At 37.5% G+C, this 25,240-nt stretch overlaps 1 protein-coding gene across 1 annotated transcript in view; it reads left to right on the forward strand.

Annotated features, from left to right (window-relative positions):
• Window positions 1-23,685, forward strand: part of galt (galactose-1-phosphate uridylyltransferase) — a 152,792-nt gene extending 129,107 nt beyond the window's left edge. Inside the window, exons 10-11 of the mRNA XM_079804553.1 lie at window positions 17,404-17,558; window positions 23,207-23,685. Coding sequence (XP_079660679.1) covers window positions 17,404-17,558; window positions 23,207-23,287 — 236 coding nt within the window. The 3' untranslated portion in view covers window positions 23,288-23,685. The remainder of the gene's footprint in view (window positions 1-17,403; window positions 17,559-23,206) is intronic.
• Window positions 23,686-25,240: the final 1,555 nt, after the last annotated feature.

Genomic DNA, 25,240 nt, shown 5'->3' on the forward strand with positions numbered 1-25,240 from the left:
TTCTTTGCTTGTACTCTTTTGTTTGCTGGCAAAGTTTGTGTGACGATTCCTGTATCTTAGCTATAGTTGGTGATCAGAATGGCGCACATGTATGGTCAATCTTGTAAAGTGTTTATAAACTATGGCAGAGAACGAGAAACTGAGTGTTTAAATGTGTGCAGGGCTATGACCTTCTCTCCTATAGTGTGCTTTAGCGAATTCATCTGCAGAAGCTGTCAAAGCCTCTCCTTCAATATAAAAACTAGATGTGTCACTTGTAAAAAAAAAAAAATCAGTCACATAGACCATTTCGTTTAACAGGCAGTTTTTTTTTTTTTTCTGTCAAAGGAACAGCTAGTTTGAAACTTCCAAAGAATTATTTATCTTAATTCCTAGCATTTAGGAAACACTTTGTGGTGCAGCTAGTTTAAGTGTATTCAATTCTATTCTGTCATAAAGTTGCTTCTTTGAATATCTGTTGAAGTAAATCTTCAGAAGAGGGTCGCTTTAGTTACCCGCCATAACCTCCTCCCTCTTATCCTTCGTCGTCCGGATCCACAGGCCATTTCATACCCGACAAATGAATTACCCTCATAAAAGTGATGGCATCGTCCCTAATATGCCATGGTCAGGCTTGTCTGAATAAGCAGCCAGGCATATTAAATCATTCTTACACAGATATTAGGCCTATTCTATCAGAGAAACACTTAAAACACCAGGACGGGCTGCAATTTTCTCCATGCATGACTGAGGTCTGAAACATTCAAATATTTCTGTTCTATTTGAGACTCTGTTGTTTTATGTTATTTGTATATGTAATTCATATTAAATCTCACTCTACTTCACTTCAGTCTGAATGTTTGTCACCGTGAATCAAATTGAGTCCCATGGCTCATACGGTATATTCCAAAATAACACTATGGCTGCCTCTGCTATCACATACTTCCCTATTATATATAGTAGGTGAAATGTACTTATAACACGTTATTTTACTTGAGATCTTAAAAACTGAAAATTTCTCAAACTATGTTTCATCTATGTTAAAATATTTATCACACATCCTCGACTAAACCTTCAGGTGGAATTTTGATTAAAATGAATAACATTTCTGACCTTCAGACAGTCTTCAGACAAAAAAAACTATATCAAAGAAACTATATATAAGAATTAAAGATTTGTTCATATATATATATATATATATATATATATATATATATATATATATATATATATATATATATATATATATATATATATATATATATATATATATATATACCTCATCAAGGAGGTTTCTGTACATTGTTGTGTTCATCTTTCCCTTGATCCTGACTAGTCTCCCAGTTCCTGCCGCTGAAAAACATCCCCACAGCATGATGCTGCCACCACCATTCTTCACTGTAGGGATGGTATTGGCCAGGTGATGAGCGGTGCCTGGTTTCCTCCAGACATGACACTTGCCATTCAGTTTAAAGAGTTCAATCTTTGTTTCATCAGACCTGAGAATTTTGTTTCTCATGGTTTGATAGTCCTTCAGGTGCCTTTCGGCAAACTCCAGGCGCGCTGTCATGTGCCTTTTACTGAGGAGTGGCTTCCTTCTGGCCACTCTACGATACAGGCCTGATTGGTGGAGTGCTGCAGAGGTGGTGGTTCTTCTGGAAGGTTCTCCTCTCTCCACAGAGAAACGCTGAAGCTCTGTCAGAGTGACATTGGGACCTTCAATACTGCAGATATTTTTCTGTACCCTTCCCCAGATATGTGCCTCGATACAATCCTGTCTTTGCAGTCTACAGACAATTCCTTGGACTTCATGGCTTGGTTTGTGCTCTGACATGCAATGTTAACTGTGGGACCTTATAGATAGGTGTGTGCCTTTCCAAATCATCTCCAATCAGCTGAATTTACCACAGGTGGACTACAATCAAGTTATAGAAACATCTCAAGATGATCAGTGAAAACAGTATGGACCTGAGCTCAATTTTGAGTGTCATGACAAAGGCTGTGAATTATTTACATGTAGATGGGATTTTTTTTCTTGTTTTTTATATTTAATAAATTTGCAAAGATTTCAAACAAACTTCTTTCACAATGTCATTATGGGGTATTTGTAGAATTTTGAGGAAAATCACTAATTTAATCCAGTTCCAGTCCTTGATTTTTATGGTGGTCAATAGTATAGTATAGTATAATAATATATTATACTTTAATATTATAATAAATTATATATTATATTATAATATTATAAATAAATATAATATAATATAATATAATATAATATAATATAATATAATATAATATAATATAATATAATATAATATAATATAATATAATAAATATAATAATGAAAATATTACAATATTATACAGTCATTTTAATTTTAAATAGATTTAAAATAAATGTAAAAGGAAATCACAAATAGTACAAACAGATACCTAATTAATAATGGAATAATTTAAAGCAGAATCTTTTTGATTTTTTTCACTTTTATAAAAGTATTATTCCGCTATTATAATGCACATTTTCAAAATTAGATTTTTTTTAACACTTTTTTCCCTATCAAACCATTCTAAGGTGCAGAAATGTTCCCTTAACTGAAGAATCATTGATCACCAACATGTGGCTCATATGTCTATTTATAATCTGTGTTTATTGTATCATTTCATAATGCTCACATTTTTTCAATGATGTGCCAAATGCCCAACTAAAGATGGCGTCTCTCCAAGGTGCCTTTTAGTAAAGATGTTGAGTCTCAATTGAAGCTGAGAGCAGCTTACAGAAGTGAGTGTGAGAGGAGGATACGGCTGAACAGAAGTTTGGCTCTCAATGCTTCCCTTCACAGGGGCTGGGAGGAATGAAGAGAACATGGAAAATGAATGGTTGAAGGAATTGTGCTCGACATTGAAGGCTTCATTAAGAATTTGCTTCAAGAGCGTGAATGAACAATATATTGATACTGTGGCTTGGTGTTATCAACTCATTTTCATCGGAGCCTTCATAAATTGGTAGAAATTGTTTACACAAATATGAATGTGTGTTGACAGACAATTAGAGTCAGTGTTGGGGAATGTTACTTATGTGTTATATTATTGTTACTCCTAATATCCATCCAACCATCCATCCAACTAACCATCCAACCAACCACTTATTTGGGTAAAAGATTAATAATCATGTACATAGCCTTGGGCTGGCTAAATAGTGTATAGCTAAAAATATGTAATATTCAAACTCTTTTGATATAGAAAGATATCGTAAGCAGCAAGTATGTACACAACATATCTGTTTATTCTCTAGTAATTTGCAACTATATTATTCTGTCTCAGAGTGTATATTGGAGCTACAATGTTAGTACATGCATATTTCACAAATGAATTCTCATTGTGATACCACCTTCAAATACCTTTGTCCCTGATATAATCCAAATAGCTTTCTTTTCCCCGAAGAACCTCCCATATTGACCTGATTACATTTCAAATCCACTGTTTTGATAAGACCATGCCATGCATACTAAAAAAAAAAGAGAAAGAACTAAACAATAAAAGCCCTAGAGATGAGGACTGGCATTTCTCTTAAGCTTTGCATCATGAAGCCTCAGATTAAGTTGGGAACAAACTATTTTCATTAGGCCTGTTTACAAGCCACAGTCTGTCAGGGATGGGTGAAGGGATGAAGCAAGGACTCAAGAATGCAGATATGTGCTTTTTATTCATCAAAAAATAAAACAAAACAAACAAAAAACAATCCCGTGGGGGGAACATAACCGGCTGGACTAGGCAAGGTAAGGCAGGAAACAACAGGGAGCAGGTAAACATGATGCACATATGATAACGGTCTGGCACAGGAATGCAAACACAAGGAGAATAAATAGGGAGAGCAAACCAAACAGGTAATGATGAAGTACAGGTATGGCAAATTAACTAATAACCAGATGGATAGAAGAGCACCTGGGCCGAGCAAACTCAAAACTGCTCTCTCCCACAACGAGACCAGCGCGCGCAAGAATGAGTAAATACTCACAGAGGCGAGCCTACATTTAGTGGCCCTTGTCGTTAGATATATAGTTATACAACATACAAAAAGTAGTCAAAACACATCTAACAGAACATAAATTGTTTATTTTTTAAAAATTAATTTGCTTATATTTTAATTAAATGTCAATCTTCATCTTTATAATAGTAAATACAATACAATCTTCAAGATACAGTAAAATCTTCATATTTATAACTGATTGTCACCTTAAAAACGGTGCTTAAATATAGAAATATATGGTTAGCATCTTAATTCAATCTTTATTTTATTAGTTTATCAACTATTTATGTTAACTCAACTAATTTATTGTAGAAGGTCTGGATAAACTACTAATTATATCAACTAAGTAAATTGATTACTTAGGGCTGTCCCCAAAATATTTTTATAGTCGATTAGTAGTGATTAGGCTTGTTTGACTTGATGTAGCGATGCGCAGACCAATCGGTGGCTGACTTGGAGCAGTGCATGCCGGTTCGAAATTTTGTCCAACTTGAGACAGCCCGACGCCACGTGACAGTGACGTATGGCATCAAGTATGGGATCTTATATATAGTGGAGCGGCTGCACCAGACTGCATGGACTCCACACTTCGAACAAACATTAATAATTTTAATGTTATAAACGTATAATATTATTAAAACCTAATAATAGCGCACATTTATCTAGGTTAACGTTAGAGCAAACGGCCATGCCATATGGATAAGTCCTCTTTGTGCATTTTGTACGCTGAGGCAGTTTGAAAAATGGCGGCCTAAGCAAGGCGGCAAATGCATAACCAGCGTAACGAGAGACATTATTAACATTTCTGATTGTTTAAAGGTGCACTGTGTAAATTTTAGCGACATCTAGCGGCGAGGTTGCGAATTGCAACTGCCCACCGCTCACCCCTCCCTTTCGAAGCACATTGAGAATCTACGGTGGCCGACACAGGACAAAGATGTCGTTGTCTGAGACAGCAGAGAGTAGCTAGCGCTCTGTAGAGCAGTTTGTCCTTTTAGGGCTACTGTAGAAACATGAAGGTGCAAAATTTGACTTCACTGTAAGTGGACCTGCGGTGTATGTAGATAGAAAAGGCTCATTCTAAGGTAATAAAAACATAACGGTACATTATATAAGGTCTTTATACACCACTGAAAACATAGTTATGTATTTTATATTGCATTTCTGTCAATAGATCCTAATAAATATTACACACTGCACCTTTAAATGATCAGCCCTCAAAATGCAGGTCCCCAGGCAATTGCCTGCCTTGCCTGCCCTATTGCTACACCTCAATGTTCAAACTCAGACACCAAACCGAAACCAAACTAGGCCGATGTGCTGGGATCCAAACACCACACTCCTCACACAAAACAACTCCCATGGACAGAAGAGCGTACGGCCCGAGCAAACTGAAAACCACACGGTCACAATGATGAGTAGGAGTGTCAGAGCTGTGTCACCAAGCAAGAATAAACCAGACTGAAGTGACAGACTGACACAGTCAGAACAGTTAAGGCTACAAAATTTGTTTTCTTAGCATGTTTTTATGGCAGGTTTCGAGGCACAGACTATTTATTTGTCTGTCTTCATTAGTGGTGTTTGATGAGGTAGACAGCGTAGACTATAAAACCACCAGAAAATCCCATTGCATAGAAGAGGGTTCTTTTTTACTTGGCATCAGCCCACCAATATCCTCACAACCACATACGTAACAATGGGCTACTTGCCACCCAAAACATCTTTGCAACCACTTGGCAACAGGCTAAAACAACTCAAAACAGTTAAGCAACTGTATAGAAGTACCCTGGCAGCCACAAACCAACATGCTAAAATAAAATACACTCGAAAAACCTTAGCAACTGCATAGTAACGTCCTAGCAGTTACATAAAAATCAACTCAAAACCCTTAGTAATCACATAGCACTGCACCTGCATTTTTGGAAAGACCAAGTACCACTCATATTTTCTTCAGAAAAAACGAATAGTTAATTATGTTAATGTATGCATCTGTAAACATCCTGATAAATTTGCTGCACTTAAATATGTCAGTCTTGTTCCCATGAGCACAAAAGATTCCAGCAGTGGCAGCCTCATCTTGAGAGTCTTGCTGTCCTAACCTCCTGATGCTAGAGAACATCTAGTATCTGATGGTCAGGGGGTTTGAAACGGTCCAGATGGACTCAGTGATTGTTTAGTACATGGTTGGCATGTCCACCTCCTACAGTGCGTGTGAGTGAGTCTCCTCGGATACAGATACCTTATGAAGAGAGCTGAAGATTTTATTGAGAGAATGATATGTTTCTCTCCACTCAGTAATAGAGAGCCAAGTCAGAAAATTACAGAAAATGATGTGTGCAACATGTCCAGGACATATTTCACTCCAAAAGCAAATGTAGGAAATAAGATCCTGTTTTGTACTAGTCACAAGCCTCAATTTCAACTGTTTTAGTTTGATTTAATGTTTGGAAAAGTGGAAAGTCACATTTAATAAAGGACGCCAGTACATATCGAGTCCCATGAAAAGCTTGTTATTTTGTTTCCAATGGAGCTCATTAGTTTGGGGAAATAAAATTATTATTATTTTTTGTCATTGAAGGCACAAAGGCATTCTGATGAGCCGGGGAGGTAGCGTTAGCGGGCTAATTAGTGCACAGCTCTGTTGTGTGTTAGCAGCATGGCGACTTTTACAGTTAATGAGCCGCTCTTGCTGATGTCACCTTCTGGTTCTGACTTCCTTTGGTTTCTCGAATAAGTTTTACTTTTGCATAAAGGTAAAATCTGCTGGATGAATTGAACAAGTATTAGGCTTTTCACACTTGAAACAGTTAATCCTGGGTCATTCTAGACCCTGGGCTATCTTGCTTCACATTTCACATTGCTCATAATTTACCCAGCGTTAACAATTAATCCTGGGTATTCGTAAATTGACGCTTCACATTGTACATTTCTAAGCTTGTTTAATGTTCTTATTTGCATATTTGCAGTGTCGCTGTCACAAGCAAACTGTTTACTTGGGCTGTTCCATTCTGAAATATTTGGAATCGACTCCGATTCCTGGTTCTGGAATCGGTGGACTCGATTCCAAGACTCAAATCCTCACTTTTTGGGGGGTCAAAAGATTGGAAGAACATGTTCACCTCTTCTTTCAATGGGAAAATGTCCTCACCACCACATCCCTTGTGGTAAGGGATGTGACGGTGAGGACATTTTCCCATTGGTTAATCGATGCGTGACAACAGCCATCACCAGTATTCCTGACTGGGGCTTTTAAATTGCTAATTTTAAATTAAAATGGGCATGGCAGCTCGGGCATTCATAACGGTGTGGATGAGTATGAGTGTTTTCAAGGAATTAACTGAAAACATGGCAGTGGACACGCACCATGAATGACAGTGCGGCCGTGCGCAATTTAATTTCAGTTTAGAATTAGCGCCTATTTTGGGGTGGGTTGCGTAAATTATGGGTTCATTAGCCTATTATTCTTAATGAAAAATACATCAACAAAACAGTACAATGACAAACTCACTTAAATAGCCGCTTTTACATTTCACTTTGAAACCATATCTTCCACGATCATCTTGTCATTCAGCTACTCACTCTCGTGATGATTGAAATAAGACTTGTGCGGCTGGTCTGTGCTGCGACTCTCGTTCGGCTCAAGCTGTGCATTACATAACATAAAGAGTGAACCACATTTCGGGGCCTTGAAAGTTGTAATTCCGTTGCAGTCTATGGAGGGGTCAGAGAGTTCTCGGATTTCATCAAAAATATCTTCATTTGTGTTCCGAAGATGAATGAAGGTCTTACGGGTTTGGATTAATAGCAGAATTTTCATTTTTGGGTAAACTAAGCCTTTAAGTACTAAAGTAGCTATCCCTAACCCTAACCCTACCCGAAAAAAAAAGTTTATTTTTTTATGTGTATTTTATTTTATTTGAGTTAATGTTTTGTTTTATTCCAAGCAACTCTTTATTTATTTTTTATGGTTTTAGCTTTATTTAACTAAAATAATCCTGCTACAATGTAGCTTCAGAATTTTTCCAGTAGTAAAGTACATATATGCTGTCTACCTTTTGGAACAGCCGTCAGTTTAAGGCCAATTGCCTTATAATGCTGCGTACATAGGCGGCTCACTAGGTTTTGTTACATGGCTCAAGTAACAAGAGGGTTTGGTGACATCCTCAGAAAAGGAAAGTCGTTTGAGATAGTGAAGTAAATTCTTACTTTTTTCATTTTTTTTTTTCAGTGGGGAAAGTTCTAAAAGAAGGTTGACCTCCAACAAAGACCTCAGTATTCATTTAATAACTATCCTCTGTAATAGCAAATGAAGGAATATTGAGGCATGTCAATTGAAGGCTATAAGAAGATCAGCAAGAGCCAGTTGGCTTTCAGTCTGTTTAGGCACATCTAGCATGTTGAACAGGTTTTAGCTTACATCACTCAAGGCTGTTGGAGCTTAGCCTGGGCTGTATATAATAAACAGCTCCTCTTTTTCAGCAAGAAATGAATTGCATTTAATATTGAAAATTTGAGCAGGATGTTGGAGGCCTCTTTTATGGATTCATATATTTAGCTGAAGAACCAGGATAAACAGTCATGGCGCATTATTTAGACTGCAAAGGGAAAATTACCAGCCAGTCAATGTAACTAGTGGAACTTTTCAGCACTGAAATCCTGCTGTTACTGTCATTGAAGTTGTTTGTGTTATGTGCATTTCTGCACAGCGGTGCAAATTGGGAATTATTAGATAGCTTCAGTCTTCTCCATAAAAGTAAACATAGTGTACCTATGTGGATAAGGAATTTGTAGACTTTAATTGAATAAAAGCACTAAAAGCACACCTTGAATTCAGCTTGCCGTATTAGCTAATCCTGTTCGTCACAGAGGCGACATATTTCTGTTTAAGCAAAAAGGATCAATTGAATACAGACTTTACTCTACAGTCATTCTATTCATTTACTCACCTTCATGTCATTCCAAACATGTATTATTATTTTTTTTATTATTATTATTTTTTCACAGTAAGAATGGGCTCCTGTTTTTACTGAGAGCAAACTTCTGATCTTCTTTGCATTATATATTAGCGAGAAGGGCAGAGTCTGCTCTGTTTTGATGCACTATTGTCATTGCTAATGAGGCAACCGAAATTAGTAGTGCTTCAGCCTTGATTTTAATTGGTGGTTGTGAAAATGAAGTGTGTGTGTGTTTACATGTTTTTCTATCCCGGTGGGAACTGAATTCATACTGACTCATGGGGACCCCATGAGGAAACAAGCTTATAAATCATACAGAATAAGTGGGGTTTTTTTAATGAAAAGAAAAAAAATAATGCAGAAACTTTTCTCTGATGGGTTTAGGGGTAGGGTTAGTGTAAAGGGAAATAATAGAGTTTGTACAGTATAAAAAATGTGTGTGTGTGTTCTTTCAAATTGAAGAAAGGGAAGACCAGGGCCAGTTGTAACATGAGGAAGTTGTCACAAGTATCCAAGTCAATAACATTAATATATTTGAGTCAAAAGTCCAGTTGCACAAACGTGTTTTCTTCAGCAGTGGTTTTGTATGTTTGTTCCAAACACTGAGTTCAGATAAGGTCGTTTTTTTTTTTTTACTTCTCTACTCGAAACAAAAATGTCAATATCATCGCATATATTTTTAATATCTGTAAACACAATATAGCTATACTGGGATACAATCCGGCAGGTGTCAACTAAAGCTAGATTTTAAAGCTAGTTTTCTTCTGGTAGGGATGACATACATGTTTTATGTTTTATATAGTTTTAATATTTATAATAGTATAGTTAAAACACACACATCACAGAAAAGTGCAAAACACAATATTTAAATAAAACATGTCTTGGCTGATTTATAAGCCTTTTTATCTAGTTAGGAGCAGTAAAATGTCATCACTAGTTGTCATTTCACTGTATAAGTGAGGACATATGGCCCTCACAAGCATAACCAAACACACACACACACACACACACACACACACACACACATATAAAATTACCACTCGTGAACTTATTTGCCATACTGTTTTATTGATCTGACTTGTGTTCCTGAGTGCTTATAGACTTCAGTTAATATTCAGCGTTATTCATGAACAGTGCTGGGATGTAATGCATTACAAGTTACACTTGAGATTTCTTTTTTAAGTAACTAGTAAAGTAACTCATTACTTTTAAAATTTACAAAAAAGATCATAGTTACTTTTCAAATAAGTAACGCAAGTTACTTCGTTTTCCCATTCATTGACTGACAGCTCTCTTGTCCCAATGTGGAGAAAAATCATAAGTGCAGAGGCTTTGTGTGTAAACATGAGGGTTATTGTAGTTCTAGACTAAATTTAATAAACTAAATCAGAATACTATGCAAACCTCCAATAATTAAATGTTAAATAAAACAAATATGTTCATGCATTTAATCTCACTTTATTGACTAGTGTACTTGCTGCTGACATTCAATGATTCAGTTAAACCATAAGTAAAAATGACTTTAGATTTTTTGTTTTTATTGGTGGTATTCAACTTTCTTCTCCTGTGTCCTATTCTTCTGTTATCCAGAATGACAGCTGAAAGGTTTGATTGAGCTGCGCCCTCTACTGTGCACGTGTGAATTTGCATTTCCATCAGCCTGAGACTTAAATTTTGGTGCGAAAGGGTCTTTACATTTACCCAAAAATAGAACTTTTTTTATTATATAAAAAAACAAGCCCAGCCCAGGTGAGAAAAATAACGCAAAGGTAACATAACACATTACTTTTCTTAAAAAGTAACGCAATTAGTTAAATGCATTACTTTTCAAAGTAACTTTCCCCAACACTGTTCATGAATCCTAATAATGGTACACGAGAGTCTGTTCAAGGCAAGGCATATGAACAATCCAGATTGCATGCAACGTTCACAATTTTATTACAAAAGATGACATCACTATAATTTGTAAATAGACATGGAATGTCTTGTAGAACTCAGATCACCAAACTTGATATTCTTGGCTGTTGTGCCAAGTGTTTTATACGTTCAGACTGTTTAAATTAGGTACAGTAATGGAGAATCTGAGCTTACATTATTTTCACTGGCACAGACGAAAATGGCCGCTAGCCAGCAATCTCTAAATACCTTTGCACTGCATTGAAGTAACCCTGGAGAGCCTAGAGCCAAATGTAAAGCAGGAACGTCAACAAACTTGAGAAGAAACCCAAGATGGGCCAAAAAGTGATGTGTGTGCATGTGAGTGCTGGGAAGTAAGAACCCAATCCAAACCCAGTAACATCCAGCTAGCATGAGGCAGTCGAGAAAATGCCAGCAAAGGAAATGAACAGCCGTTTCACTGGAGCAGTCAGGATGAATCTGATTTAAATTGCATGATATGCTTTTCATTCATTACATGGGGATAAGAGAGGGGGATCTGGGATTGGGCGGACTGCCAAACCACTGGTTCTCACAGCCATTTTATAACTTAATATGCACCGTGAAACCTTACAAGAGATGTCTCGCATGCCACTGGCATCCAAAAGTTCGCAGGCCCTTTTATTGTACATTGGCTGGGTTCTTAATGAAGGCTTTAGTTGCTGTGGTTTGTTCTGCTCAGCATATTCAGCTTTGATGTAGCCACATACACTTCTTTCACTTGTAAGATAGATGGATTGATGCCAAGTCAATTTGATCGGACTGAATCGTGCACCCAGTCATTTTTGACTTTTTTGAAGGGTTCAGAGAATGACCTCCGTCGGGATAGCAAGCATTTTTTGATCTGCTGCTGAAAATGAAACACATAGTAAATTTAATGAGCCATTGCATGCTGCGTCATAACGTCTTAATGGGAATGACTGAACTTTCATTTCCTTGCAAAGATCACATCTGTTCAGTCGATAGAGGTCATGACATCATTCTAGAATCAATATGAATTTTAAACTTGACCCTATTACTTTGTTAATAAATGTTCTTGGTCTTATTTCATGCAGTTCATCATGGAACGTTATTATTACAAAAAAAAATGTTCTCTTTGTAATGTTTCGTCAAATAATAACTTGGTCTTAAGGCAAATGGCAGCTATTTTATTATTGTAGGTTATGGAGTGGTTTATGGACCTGATATACTTACAGCAAAGTTCATTTTCTTTACTTAGGGGTTATAAGAAGTTTAAAATACATTTGCAGTGATATACTGTTAGCAAACATCCTGATTATATGTGTAAAACTTTTTGGAACTGTTTGAATATAAAAAATGTAAAAAAAAAAAAAAAGTTGCCAGCCACTGCCAGCATTTTTGGTCATTTTCACAAAAATGTCATGGCTCCCAGAATATTTGGTTGTATGAATATCTGCAATATATATAAACATAGTATGCAATATATATATATAAAGAAAGAACAGACCCTCTGCTTTTAAACAAAAACATCTTCCATCAACACCCTTAAAGCCTTAAAGAGTCCATCAACACCCTTAAAGCTTGCACTTTCCTATAGCTCATCCTGGGTCGACATTTCATTCATTAGGCCATTTTGATTTATATGCTGTTTATTTTTGATGACCGCATTCATTTTCATATTCATCTGCTTACATATGAGATCGCTCATTCCTGCCTCTTTTTTGTCTTTGATCTGGAGATACTGTACTCTTTCAAGCGATGCGTAATAGAGCCACCCTTAAGGCCTGTACACACCCAGAAGAATATCGCGCACGCTTATCGCTAGCGTTTTTCGTGACGCTTTTCGGCACGTCTTGAGTGTTCACACCCAAGTGATTTTCACTGGCGATGTGCCGAGTGAACGTGCAAATTCAGTAGATAGCGCTCCCGATACACAAGGTGGTGCTGCGGCACTTTACGCTTCTGACACTCGCTTGTCACACAGAAGAAGAAGAGAGACAGTATTTACGTGCTTGCCAAAACCCATAAGACATATTATGTCTATGGCCAAAACCATTCACACACTTTTTGCTAACTGGCAAGCAACATTAACTGTTTATCTTCTTCTTAGTCTACTTACTACTTCTTCGTCGGATCAATGCGTGCTCGGCAAGACCGTTTTGTCCTTGAGCGCCACCAAGTCGTGTTTTACTGTCACTTCAGCAGCTCCAGGCACGTGAACAAAAGTAATCTCATTGGTCGGCCAGTTTTTAACGCGCCGCGTCAAAATAAAAAAACGAACCCGAGGCGTTTTTTTTTTTAAATGACACTTTAACGCCTGCCGTTTTGCACGTCGGTGCAAAGTCGCTGAAGGCCATCTCAGTTTGAAGCATCTTTGGTAGGCAGCCTTCATTTCACGTCCTTCATTCGGCCTGTTTTGAAGAATGCATTGGATTTATACTTTGCGGCCTTAAGGTATTAGTTCACTTTAAAATAAAAATGTCCTGATAATTTAATCACCCCCATCTCATCCAAGATGTTCATGTCTTTCTTTCTTCAGTCGAAAATAAATTCCAAATCAAAGCAGTTTCAAAGGACTTCGAAGGGCTTCAGAGGCTTTGTAGACGAGGCGACTCAAGACGAGGAATAGGAATCTAGCAAAACAATCGCTCATAAAAAAAAAAAAAAGGATAATAGCTTTTAACCTAAATTGCTCATCTTGCCATGGATTGCGCAATCACATCAGAAAGGTCACACTTTACCAAAAAACACTCCATCTTCAACTTCAAAATCGCCTGACATCGTTGTTTTACCTTTATTTTTTGCTAAAGGACGTTTGTATTAGTCTTCGCACGAGCGCTTTGTAAACACGGGGGTGTGATTGCGCAAGATGAGTATTTTAGGTTAAAAAATGACCGATCGTTTCGCTAGATAAGACCCTATTCCTCGTCTGGGATCATGCAGAGTCTCTGAAGCCCTTTAAAACTCCAATATTTTGGTTGCCATGGAAGTCTATGATGTGGAGAAAAATCCTGGAAGGTTTTCCTCAAAAAACGTAATTTCTTTATGACTGAAGAAAGAAAGACATCTTGGATGCGATGGGTGTGAGTAAAATATCAGGACATTTTCATTTTGAAGTTAACTAATCCTTTAAATCACCCTCAATCATTTGCACACATTTTAATTCACGAAAATAAACTGACAGAAAACGAGTCGATACTAAACTTATGAAATGTTAGACAAAAAAATTGTTTTTGGACATGAAAGCATAGATGTTGTCTTTTGTTTTGCTGTAAATTAATCACTAAGACTAAACTAGCAATAATTTAAGCAAATGGGTTCTCTAGCGTTTGCTAGAGCATTTAATTGCTGAGGAGGACACTACCCTACAAGCCTCTGAAGGACTGGACTAGGGAAGACGCAGGCTCGGTAGGATGCAGCCTTCACTTTGAAAAACATCCCATTATTTTTACTCATATCTTACCTTGACGGTCTCAACAGAGGAAATTAACAGGAAAAGATTTACACGTCAAAGAAGGTGGAGCCTCAGAGCCACACCTACCTATTATGTAAACACCATGGACCAATGTAGTTCGAAGGTGTTTCCCAACTGGAGTGAACTCTTCCAGAATGTTCGCTTTGGTGAGCTTTTTTAAACTCCAGGGACGAACCTCGTTTTGGCCTGATTTTTGTATGAAATTACGCTTGAAATGTATTGGGGCCTTGAGTGAGAGTTAACTCCTCATTTATGAGAAAACGCTTCCCTGCCAATGATGAGTTTTTACGGCTTTCCGTGTTATCATTGTTAAAATTTAGGGTGGCGCTATTACTCATCTCTTGAAAGAGTACAGTATCTCCAGATCAAAACACAGACAAAATAGTAGCAGGAATGAGTGATCTCATATGTAAGCAGATGCATATGAAAAATAATGCAATCATCAAAAATAAACAGCATATAAATCATAATGGCCTAATGTTACTGAATGAAATGTTGACCCAGAATGAGCTATAGGACTGTGAAGCTTTGGGGCTGTTGATGGACTCGATCTACTCCATCTGTGTTTTGATCATTATACAGAATCTGATCCAGACGTAGTCTTTGACAAAAACGTGATTTTTTTAAATGAAACTTACCCACATTCAAGTGTTGATTAAAAAAAGAAAGCATGAATGAAGCTAGAATAAAACATATTTTTTTGGTTTAAAATCCGAGGGTCTGTTCTTTTGATATATTGCATGCTATGTTTTGATATATTGCAGATATTCATAACAACCAAATATTCTGGGAGCCATGACATTTTTGTAAAAATGACCAAAAAAGCTGGCGGTGGCTGGCAACTAAAAAAAAAACACTTTCAAAAAGTTTTACACATATGATCAAAGTCACTGTTGTTTTGATCTCCAGTGCCTTTCATTTTATGGTCAAAAAAGAATGGATGCTTTTGAGGGTGACTTGAATGTGTGTCTCTAAATAGTCCAGATATCTTGGCTCCCAACAGTTAGAGGTTCATATTAGTATGGCCCTTGGTTCCTTGGACTTTGGGCTGGGCGATAAAACGGTAACGATAATTACTGCGATGTAATTTTCCTCTATAAAACGATAACAAGAGTTCAATAAATGTTCGACGTAATGTTTATGCGCCAAAAGCAGAACAGCGCTACTCATTTGAACCACGCCATACAGACCATTTATCCGCTCGGCTCAAAGTTCAAATGGCAGCGCAGCAGATGTGTTTACTCGCTGAGCGGTCTCGGTCACATGAACACTAAACAGTGCTGTGAGATCCAGTGAGAAACTCTTGAATTCAGTGAAGAACACAAATGTCTCTATGATTTAAACTAGTTTAAAGCCAGATGAAACGGTTCTTACAAACAGGAGAAATACTGAGCACAATGATACAGTCAGAAGGCTTTTCAATTTACAAATCACCATCATTTAACTTGGATTTACTGTAGTAACACTAACTGCACCATGGTATTTTGGCAGGAATGTGAGATATTTATATCGATGTATTCACATATATTAAATGTAGACATGTATAAAAGGAGTAATGTAATATATATTTGTGATTAAGCTATAGCATTTGTGCATTTATAGTAAATGTATTTAGGCTACTGTTTTTCATATAAAAAACATAGAAACCATAGTTACATTTGACCATGGTAGTGAGGTGCTATATGTGTGGTATGAACTGGGGTTATCATGATCTAAATGTATGCTACTATGGAAGACCAATGGTTCATTTGAATAAAATATTAACATTTTACCATATAAAAGTTTGAGCGCGTGCTCCGTGGGCGTGGTCGCATTAGCGAATAATGAAGTGGCTCGCAAAAGACTGACGTCTATCACTTTTCAACCAGATGACATAAACACAGCATATTTGTTTTCGATTTGGTTTACATTGTTTAAAACCTGACATTTCAGCGTTTCTTTAGACATATGTCTCATGTTTGTGAGACAAGTATTCACTAAACTAGAGGTCCTTTTCTGAAGACTATCTGAATGAATGTCTTTGAGAGCGAGGCTGCAGATCGCGCATCATGTTTGTTTTCTTTATTTTGCAAAAAGCAAAACATTTTGTTTTTATTGTGACTGTACACAAAATAAAATTGAAACTTAACAGACTATAATGATGTATAACACTTGCCTGAATGATAAAAAAACGACAGAGTTATTTGAGTCTCTTTGGCATTGATAAGAAAAAAAGAGAGCGACCGCCGACTCGAGAGGGTTAATGAACATAAAGTTACAACTCAAGCTACTGCCAAATGTGCATTTCTAAGAGACGAAACATGTAATATTATTAATATTGCAGCCTGCACTGCAAACTGTGCTGAAGATGACGTGTATCTTCAGCACAGTTTGCAGTGCAGGCTGCAATAATAATAATATTACATGTTTCGTCTCTTAGAAATGCACATTTGTCAGTAGCTTGAGTTGTAAACCTGTTTCATGACTTGAAACAATATCAACCGTTAGAACATGCAGAAACTATTAAATTAAGTTTTCTAGTAAGATATTTATTTTGTTCAGTAAAAATTACTGGAAAAGTGTAAAGAATTAAAATAACGTGGAGTGCTTGTCATGTTCTTTACAATAAAGATTACTTTAAAACCACAATTAATGGTCTGGTTTCTACAACTTTCACTCAGGGCAAAAATCTGCCTTAAAACGTTTTATTTTATTTTATTTGACATTTATGGCGATAATTATAAATATCGACTGATATTATTTTATTTTTTTATTTTTTGGCCATAACGCCCAGCCCTACTTGGACTACATTTTCATTCTCCCCACAATCCCCTGCAAACCCGCTTGTCTGGCTCTAGTCTGGTGTAACAACACCATTTTACCATCCAATCCATTCCTGCTAGATAAAATCCTCTTTTTTTCTCATTTAAAATCCAGTTCCATTTGGAAATATGTCACATTATGGAAGAAAATTGGGTTGGACATATGTTGTTTAAAGTTTTAAATTGAAATTGAATGTAGATATGATGATGCTCTTAATAGTGTTCAATTGCAGTACATTATGTGTGGTAACACTTGTGGTCTGTACTCCAGGGGCTCCGACAGGAAGTTATCTAAAGGAAGACATGAGCCACTGGCAGCTACATGCTCACTACTATCCTCCTCTACTGCGATCCGCAAACATCCGCAAGTTTATGGTTGGATATGAGATTCTAGCTAATGAACAGAGGGATCTTACACCTGAACAGGTATGTTTTCTTTGTTCTTTAACATGAAACAAAAATATGTTAGTTAGCGCTTTATTTTACAGTCCTGGTTCCCATGCACATATGATGTACTTATAGTAATAAGAATAACTGGGTAATAACTAGGTACCTGAACCTACCCCATAACCTTCCCATGTAGTTACCTTATGTTACCCAGTACTTTCTTAGGCAAGTACACTGTAAGTTCAAGTAAGTGCACGTACTGTAAAATAAAGTGCAACCAAAATTACAGTGTTCACAATAACATGTTCTAGACTTTGGCATTGGCATTAGCCTTTTTCACATAACTGATTCTATCCCACTCCAAACACTCTTGACAAGACAAAATCACAATCAAATAAATAAAAAGTAAATATATTAATTAGGTATAAATAAATAATTATTATTATTATTTTAACATCTTTCAGGCTTTTGCCTTTCTGTAAATAAGCCTCTGACAATATTTATCATATTTTTTTCATTATATTTACAATACTAATTATAATTATTATAAATATTTTCTTTTTAACATTAACATGAGTCCTGGCAGGCTGTTGGCTCTCTAAAAATGTGCAATCTGAAAAAAAATTGTTACTAATATTTTAGATAGTATTAATAATATATATTCTTTTGATTTTAACATAACTCTTAGCAGGCCTTTGGCTCTCTGTAAACGTGCATCTGGATCTACTCACTTGATAGGAAATAAAAAGAGTGAGCAATGTCTTGTTTGGTCATAAAATCTGACAATACCGTTTGGATCAGGTCACAGGTTCTCGTTTACAGGCTGGGTTTGGATTTCAATTTAACGCCTAGGCAGACCTGTAGATTGTATTCTTCTCCTGACTCAGGGGTGTTTTTATCTGTCTTTCCACTACATTTAGAGTTTCCACAAGCTTAGCTCCCCAATTATTCCCAGGTTTTTATGACCTAACATTACTCGGCCCAGTTTCTCCAAAGCCACAGGTTATAAATGGCTTCTGAAGTGCCTTTCCTGACAGCCAATGCTGTCAGATTTTTAATAATTGGCTTGTGAGGCGACTTTTGTTGTTTTCCGCAAAGAGTCTTAAAGTATGGTTATAATGCAACGCTTAACAGATTCTGACTTCTTCTTGCGGTACTGAGCTCCTGTCCTCAGTATCATTGGAAGCCAGAGATTGTTTAATTCACAATGACTCATATTTCCAGCACTTCTGCACCTACTTCACCTGCTTCATTAATGTGTCCAGTCATGTGGGACTTACTTCCACCGTCTAAGTGTTTCTGTCAGGCACTCCCAGGCCAGGGTGACCCTGCTCAGTCTGATGCTGTCAAGTGAGGGAAGGGGAGCCGAACAGAAATTGAGTCCCCTATTTTCCTGTCTCCTTTTTCTCATTGCGGCCGCCGAAGGGAGGAGGATAAGGGTGCAGCACGTTACGCTCTTGATTGATGCCCATCTGGTTGTATTGATTGATAGCTTGATCAAATTACAGCCTTCCATCCGGAGGTTGTCAGGACACTGGCCGTCCACGCTGATCCGTCACGCTGCGACTCTGTCGGTCGCACTGACTTGGGTCCAATCACCAGCCCCCCTCCCGACAGCAATCCGAGCCCTTTTCACACTCCCCGCAAACCCATTTCCCCCCAGCTTGTCCACCTGAATGTGAAATTTATCAGCAGACGGTAAGCGTTATCAGTCCTAAACCAGGACATCTGTTTTTCTCCGAGCTAAACGAGTGAGAATGGTTTGGGCTGCGATAAATTGAACTTGGTTATCTGTTGCCCTGACCTCTGTCAACTGAGCTGGTGGGGAATTCAAAGGCAAGTTAGCGTGTGAGCACACTAGAGTGACCAGTCCCGATTTTACAAGCCAATATCTTGCCCCCAATGGTCTCTTTACCCTTATAATTAGTCTTAGCTTTATTTAATTCAGTGGTGGAAGGGGATTGCTATTTGTGATGTATACTACAATATTTTACCTCACAATACTATATTGATGTTCTTAGACCAACTTTTTACATTAGTATTATCGAGAAAAAGAGATTCAAGTCTATGAGAAGATGAAACTGAGTTAAGAATATAATTAATTCCACAAGCTATATATCTCTCTTTAGTGTCTTTGCATTTACATGGACACCTTTTGTTTGGATGAATCCAAACATTACATGATTGCTAATTAAAGTAATCGGGTTGATGTGCAGGTTTATACAGTATGTCACAGTCTTCATGTCACATGTACACGCTGCAAGAATATCGTTTCCTGTTGTTTACGCATAAATGTGAACACAGCTACTGATTTTGACGGTCACTGATAGACATAGACATATTTCAGCTTGAGTTAAGGCTTATTCACATCAAGGGCGATGACTATAACTATAATTATAAAGTTTAATTAATTGTTCTAATTCTGTAAGAATAAGGAAGTCACCACAACTCGATAATGACACGTTAGATGTCATAACAAAGATAACATAACTGCAGCATGCTTAAAATAAACAACATTATTGTGTGTGGTGGACGTTATTACATTTATCATTATAGTTATCTTTGTAGTTATCATTCTTGGTACGGACAGAGCTTAATTCACTGATCATAGTAAAAATAAATTTGCTCATTTGTTCATTTTATATATAGAGAGAGAGATTTTGAGGGAAAAAAACCTGAAAAATTTAATAATGCTTTTAGCCTTTTAATATGGTGGCCGAAAGAGCTCAACATGCTGCAACTAAAGAAAAAAACCCCCAGCAAATTAAGAAAAATTCATCATCATTTGACAACAAATGTGCTGCAAATACTCACAACGCAACCAAATACAGAAACGTGCTTCAAATTCTCACAAAGCAACCAAATACAAAAACACACTTCAAATACTCAATGTGCAACCAAATACAAAAACGCACGCGTTGCAAATACTCAATGTGCAACCAAATACAAAAACGCACGCGTTGCAAATACTCACAACGCAACCAAAAACAGTAACGCATGCTGCATATACTCACAACGCAACCAAATACAGAAATGTGCTGCAAATACTCACAACGCAACCAATACTCACAACGCAACCAAATACAGAAACACACGCTGCATGTACTCACATGCAACCAAGTACAGAAACGCACTGCAAATACTGACATAGCAACCAAATACAGAAACGCACGCATTGCAAATACTCACTGTGCAACCAAATACAGAAATGCGCTGCAAATACCCACAACGCAACTAAATACAGAAACGCACTGCAAATACTTACTGTGCAACCAAATACAGAAACCACGCGTTGCAAATACTCACTGTGCAACCAAAAACAGAAATGCACGCTGCATATACTCACAACGCAACCAAATACAGAAATGGACTGCAAATACTCACAACACAACCAAATACAGAAACGGACTGCAAATACTCACAACTCAACCAAATACAGAAACGCACTGCAAATACTCACAACTCAACCAAATACAGAAACGCACTGCAAATACTCACAACGCAACTAATTACGGAAACACACTGTAAATACTCAAAACTCAACCAAATACAGAAACGCACTGCAAATACTCACAACGCAACTAAATACGGAAACACACTGCAAATACTCACAACTCAACCAAATACAGAAACGGACTACAAATACTCACAATGCAACCAAATACAGAAATGCGCTGCAAATACTCACAATGCAACCAAATACAGAAACGGACTGCATATACTCACAATGCAACCAAATACAGAAACGGACTACAAATACTCACAATGCAACCAAATACAGAAATGCGCTGCAAATACTCACAACACAACCAAATACAGAAACGCACTGCAAATACTCACAATGCACATACGATCAGTATTTTAAAATAAACAAAAAAACTTTTCAGGTCATCGACAGCACCACTGATGAGTAGACAATGAACAATAATGTCCCAGCCAGGTTGGTCATTTGTTGGTGTGTGTATTTGTTGTGTGGTTCTGTATTGGGTTGCGATGAGAGTATTTGCAGCACGTGTTGTCAAACTGATGAAAATGTATTCGTAATTTGCTGGTGTTTTTTCTACTTGCATGTGTTTTCTACAGTTTCAGCACGTTGAGCCCTCTCAGCCACCATATCTTTGGGCTTCAGTAGATTCCCTCTTCTAATTTGATTTCTATAAATAAACGTTAGAACTAACATTAGAAATGATAATTTATTGATGACAGTGTTCTAATGTTTAGGGTGAAATACATAATCTCATTAGGCCAGATTTGAATCCAGGTTCTGCTCAACCAGTCAAAACTCAACATACGCCATAGCCATATTTAGAGCTTGCGTATCGCTGGTTCCTCACTGGTTCCTAGTGCGCACAAGCACATATTCATATCCAAGTTATTGCCAAGCATTACGCAGGGACGCTAAGGGTAATGCGGCAGGCGCTTTTTTTATCTTCTGCGCTCAAACGTCATGACTGAGCAGCTTTCGTTTGGAATATCGTGCTGAACCTCTGGGGCGATTTAATGTGCTGTAACATTTATTATGGCTTTATGAATGCGGCACTCCCATGGCGAGCCCAGCTGCCAGTGTTTATGAGACTGACCTCTCACTCAACGGCGGCAACAGCCTCCATCAACCCATGCCGCAGCGGCGGTTGCAAAGGAATTAAAGTGTTGTGGCTGAGAGATTGGATCAGGAAGTGACACAGCCGCTAGGACGTTTAATCACACCCCTGCAGGGACTTATCTCAGGAGAGAGTGGGCGACTGGTGGTTCCTCTACTGTGAGCGCTAGACATGAATACAGAGTCTGTCGTCGCTGGAGGGTCTGGGTCACACTGTGTGTTTTTCATAATGTGCTTTCACAGCAATCTGCCTTTTTTGCTACAGTTTTATTTTTAAAATTTATATCTCTATCCCAGCAAATTGTGGTCCAAGCACTTCTAGAGAACTGCATAGGGGAGGCTGGAGCTAGTTTCTCAGTAAATATTTCTCAGCACAGGTTTAGTCATTCTCTGTATAGACACGTACTGTAGGCCTACAAAAATCTATTCAACATTTCCACCATTATTGTCTAGGACAAAAGATACAGCTCATTAACCATGTGGACATTGTTTTGGGGGCATGTTGTAACAATGGAACCTGCAATTAAAGAGCCTAGTATAGACTTTACAGAATACAATTCATAAATGTAGTAATTACCGGTAATAAATTGTGTACATTTACTATGATATAAAAAAAAATAAAGACAAAAAATGGTTGAAATAAATGCTGTTCTTTTGAAATGTCTTTTGTCAAAGACAAATATATACAGTATTATCATGAAAATTATATATATTGGTTTCCACAAAATATTAAGCAGCATAACTGTTTTCAACATTGATAATAATCAAAAATGTTTCTTGAGCAGCAAATCAGCTTATTAAAATGATTTGTGAAGGATCATGTGACATTGAAAACTGAAAATTCAGCTTTGATCATAGGAATAACTTGCATTTTACAATATATAATTAAATAGAAAACATTTATTTTAAATTCAAAACTGTTTTATCAAAAATAAATTATCAAATAAATTAGTGAGCATAAGAAACTTCTTTCAAAAACATTAAACAATTCTTACAGACCTCAAACATTTGAACAGTAGTATACAGTGTGTGGTAATTGCTGAGTGTCTACAGTAACTGTCTCTCTCCCTTTCCCCCATTTTCACAGGCTGCAGAACAGTTAAGAAAACTTGGAGAGGAACATTATAAGGTGAAAAAAACAGAAGGTGATGGAGGGATGGAGAACTAAAAGAGTGTGACCTGTCGGCCACCTTCTGTGTCCAACGGCCTGATAATGAGAACATAAAACTGAGAGAAACAGATGGAGCTGTAAGACGACTCATCTGTTTTAGTGCAAAGAGTTTAAAACTTGAACTAACTACTTTCTGATCCCCCTTTTTTTTTCTCATTCAAGTTAAAAGTTAAAATTGGCTCCCAAGTTTCTGTTTAGGGCCCTAAAGGCCAAACCCTGGGAGCTGGTAATTGCTCAGTTTAGAGCCAAAGTGATTTTTCAGAAAAGTTTCAAATGACAAGTTGTAATCTTTGCTTATACTGTATGTGATTTCTATAGCTTTATTGAATGCTGTATGCTATTTCTATAGCTTTAAATTCCTCAATAAAGTTTTTTTTCTTTTCTTTTTTGGCCAAATAAATTTGGGAAGGAAACATTGAAAACAAGTACATAACAATTGAAAAGTGTGCTTTTAAAGTGCTTGGAAACTACTGGAAAAGATTTTCAACCAGCGGACAAAAAAAAAAAAAAAAAACAGTTGAATGAATGAATGAATGAATGAATTAGGTATTTATATAGCACTTTACTGTGCACTACTGTACACTCAAAGCGCTTTACAATCATATCAGGGGTCTCTCCTCACCCACCACAAGTGTGCAGCATCCACCTGGATTATTCGACGGCAGCCACTGAACAACGGCACCAGTGCGCTCACCACACACCAGCTATAGGTGGAGAGGAGAGAGAGAGAGTGATAGAGCCAATTCATAGGATGAAGATTATTAGGAGGCCATGATTGATAAAGGCCATTGGAGGGAATGTGGCCCGGACAGCGGGGTTACACTCCTACTCTTTTACGAGAAGTGCCATGGGATTTTTAATGACTACAGAGAGTCAGGACCTGTCCCTGTCACTATATTGGTGTGTTAGGACCAACACAGACCATAGGTCGAGCACCCCCTACTGGCCTCGCTAGCAACTAGCCAGCAGCTACCTAGTTTCCCCAGGAGGTCTTCCATCCAGTTACTGACTAGGCTCAACCCTGCATAGCTTCAGTGGGCAACTAGTCTTGGGCTACAGGGTAATATGGCTGTGGCACAGTGCCTTGCAACACCCTAGAAACCACTCTAACGACACCAGAACATCCTAACCACCACCTTAAAACACAATATAAACCACATAGCCATGCATAACAACCACCTAGAACAACCTAGCAACCACTTACAACTCAGCACCTGTCTAGCTGTCAGACAACTACTTAAGAAACCATAGACACTATATATATCAACACCTTAGCAACCATTTAGAACACTCAGCAACTCCATAGAAACACTTTAGAAACCATTTTGCTTCCATGCAGAGAACACCCTAGCAGCCACTTAAAGAACACTTTATCAACTGCCTAGCAATGCCCTAGAAAGCACCCTAACAAACACAGAACACCCTAGCAACTTCCTAACAACACCTTAGAACATCCTAGCTACCACCTAAAAACACTGTACATCACTTAACTGTCTAACAGCCTGTTATTACAACCTAGCAACAACCTACAACTTAGCAACTGTCTAACAACTCTTAGAAAACTACCCAAAACACACTAGAAATCTTATATCAACACATTAGCAACCATTTAGAACACCTAGAAGCTCCATAGAAACACTCTACCCTTTAGCTTTTATGCAGTACACCCTAGCGACCACATAGAACATATTATCAACTGCGTAGCAGCACCCTAGAAACCCCCTCAACAACCACAGAACACCCTAGCAACCACCTAAAACTTAGCAACTGTCTAACAGCTGTCAGGCAACTACCTAAAACACCTTAGAAACCATATATCAACACCTTGGCAACCACTCAGATCACCCTAGCAAATCACTAGAAACACTCTAACAACCCAGAAATCCCTATCATCTACTGTACTAGAATGCCCTTGCAACCATCCAGTTCATTCTAGAAACATCCTAGAAA

Source organism: Gobio gobio (genome assembly GCF_949357685.1).
Source record: "Gobio gobio genome assembly, chromosome: 22".
NCBI lineage: Eukaryota > Metazoa > Chordata > Actinopteri > Cypriniformes > Gobionidae > Gobio > Gobio gobio.